The following is a 2,028-nucleotide window of genomic DNA, read 5'->3' on the forward strand; positions in this document are numbered from 1 at the left end:
ATATGCCGCCCTGCTTAACATACTAAGTTTTAAACAAGCCATGAGGCCATACGAACCCCACTACCTGAACCCCCGTAACCACAACACCAATTGTCAAATAGCATGATGAATTAATCATGATATCCCCCCACATCGACATTTATTTCTTCAATCTGGAAGAGCGAAGGAGAAGGAAAAGAAGAGAGAGAGAGAGAGAGAGAGAGAGAGAGCATGTGCGTGTATTAAATACATTGTCGTAGGGTCCGCCTCTTCTATACAAAATTACAACTGAAAAATAAAATAAAAATCACACATGCTTAGGCATCAAGCATTTACTTGTCCTTATCTCAATAAACGCACAACGTTTCCGAATTCACTCATTAATCCTTTAAAATAACAAAGAGAGAGACTCGAATTTTTGAGTTACTTTTATTATTGGTCTAGGGGATAGGTATTTTAATAGCTTAAACCTGATACAACAATCGTTCCCTTCATGAATACTAACCAAACTAAAGCATCAAACACATAGCTGTTTCTGTCCGCATGCGTCCATCAAGATTGAGAAACGAAACATCACAATTTTCACAAAGCAACAACACAGACCCAACCAACCGAGAAAACAAAGCAGAGTGGGTGAAATGATAGAAATCAAATTCTGGGTGCGACTTCCGGTGGACGGTGGATGTGAATCCTCCTCCATCAGTGTTTGTTGAAGCTCGGATCTTTCACAACGGTTATCGGACAATTAGCATGAGTTATCACATGGTTGGTCACACTCCCCAATAATATCCTACACACCAAACAATTTAACAATTTAGGGATTGGGGTTTTATCGGGGTCAGATTCAGCAGGGGTGAGTTTTTCTTTTTTTTTTTCACTACAAAAATTAAGAAATTTGATAATTATAATTCGAAAATAAAAAGGAAATTAAATGAATAGAAACCTTTGGATGGTGCCAAGTCCTCTGCTGCCCATAACCAAGGAGTCCAGCTTCAGATCTTCGATTGCTTCGCATAACTTCTCCCTGGCATCACCCCAATACAATTTGGTAACGATGGTTGCCTGCACAAACCCAACAACCCACGTTTATCTTATCCTTGAATATAAAATAAAAACATCATGAACAAAGAACAAAAATAGTTAGGGATAAGTGGATTTTCTGTAAGAAGATGAAAGGAAAGAAAAGGAAACCTCCTTCTGTCTGGAAGCGGTGTCAAGTATATCTAAAACTTCGGGATCGATTTCGACGTCGTATTTCTTCATCAGCTCGGGAACTCGAAACTCCGTCAACGGAATCAGAGCTGCGGGTACCACACCATATGAATCAGCCAATAAAAATAGGAACCAATAGAAATAATGTACACGAAAAAGAGAGAAATCGAAATAGAGGCACGGTTTGTGGGTAGTGAGCACGATCTCCGATCTTATTGGTCAGTAGTGATGAGGAAGTAATACTTACGGACACCGCCATTGGCGGAGAGAAGTTTTGCAGCGTCATGGGCTCCGTGGTGTTTGACGTGGATGACAAGGAGGGTATCGCCCTTGTCTAGCAGGTTATCGATGGCCCACTGCAGAGCCCTCTTGCTGCTCTGTGAGAAGTCCATCGCCACCCCTATTCTCCTGTCTCCTGGCATATTCTCTCTCTTGCTCGATCGCTCTCTCTCTCTCTCTCTAACGCGAAAACCACTACCGCCACCACCAGGCACCAACAATACCTATGAAGACACCAGAAGGCGATGTAATTGATGATGGTGGGTCTGAATGGCTGTTAAAAGGGTATCTGACTATATGCGTCTCTGCATTTATTACTCTCTTTCTCTTTCTCTTTTTCTCTCTTATTCTCTGCTTCTTTGGTTAGTGTTAACCCAGCACCGTGGTTAAAAACTCCGCGTGAAAGGGTAAAGTTGCTGCTTCGCTGCAAATCCCTCTTTACGCATGCGGCATGCATATACACACGTGTAACCAGAACCTGATTGTCACGTGACTTCGAAGACACGTATAAGGGAATAGAGGCATAAGGGAGTTAAAACATGGAAAATTGGAACAGAG

At 41.9% G+C, this 2,028-nt stretch overlaps 1 protein-coding gene across 1 annotated transcript; it reads right to left on the reverse strand.

Annotated features, from left to right (window-relative positions):
• Positions 1 to 386: 386 nt before the first annotated feature.
• LOC148868829 (Adenine nucleotide alpha hydrolases-like superfamily protein) lies at positions 387 to 1,690 on the reverse strand. Its single transcript, XM_088972456.1, has 4 exons — positions 1,439 to 1,690; positions 1,171 to 1,280; positions 923 to 1,041; positions 387 to 769 (listed from the first exon to the last, which is right to left on the reverse strand). Exons 1-4 carry the CDS (start codon positions 1,611 to 1,613, stop codon positions 679 to 681), a joined length of 495 nt encoding a protein of 164 aa, XP_088828582.1. The 5' UTR covers positions 1,614 to 1,690; the 3' UTR covers positions 387 to 678.
• Positions 1,691 to 2,028: the final 338 nt, after the last annotated feature.

This window comes from Nelumbo lutea, chromosome 2 (assembly GCF_056320005.1).
Source record: "Nelumbo lutea isolate HS-2025 chromosome 2, American lotus-T2T, whole genome shotgun sequence".
Taxonomy (NCBI): Eukaryota; Viridiplantae; Streptophyta; class Magnoliopsida; order Proteales; family Nelumbonaceae; genus Nelumbo; species Nelumbo lutea.

What these genes read in the sequence shown, in the direction of transcription:
- LOC148868829 (XM_088972456.1), bottom strand. Translation starts at nt 1,613, where the DNA reads ATGCCAGGAGACAGGAGAATAGGGGTGGCGATGGACTTCTCACAGAGC. An exon ending in CTCCGCCAATGGCGGTGTCC is followed by an intron (nt 1,281 to 1,438) that starts GTAAGTATTACT and finishes TGGTACCCGCAG; the next exon opens with CTCTGATTCCGTTGACGGAG. An exon ending in GGACTTGGCACCATCCAAAG is followed by an intron (nt 770 to 922) that starts GTTTCTATTCAT and finishes TTTGGTGTGTAG; the next exon opens with GATATTATTGGGGAGTGTGA.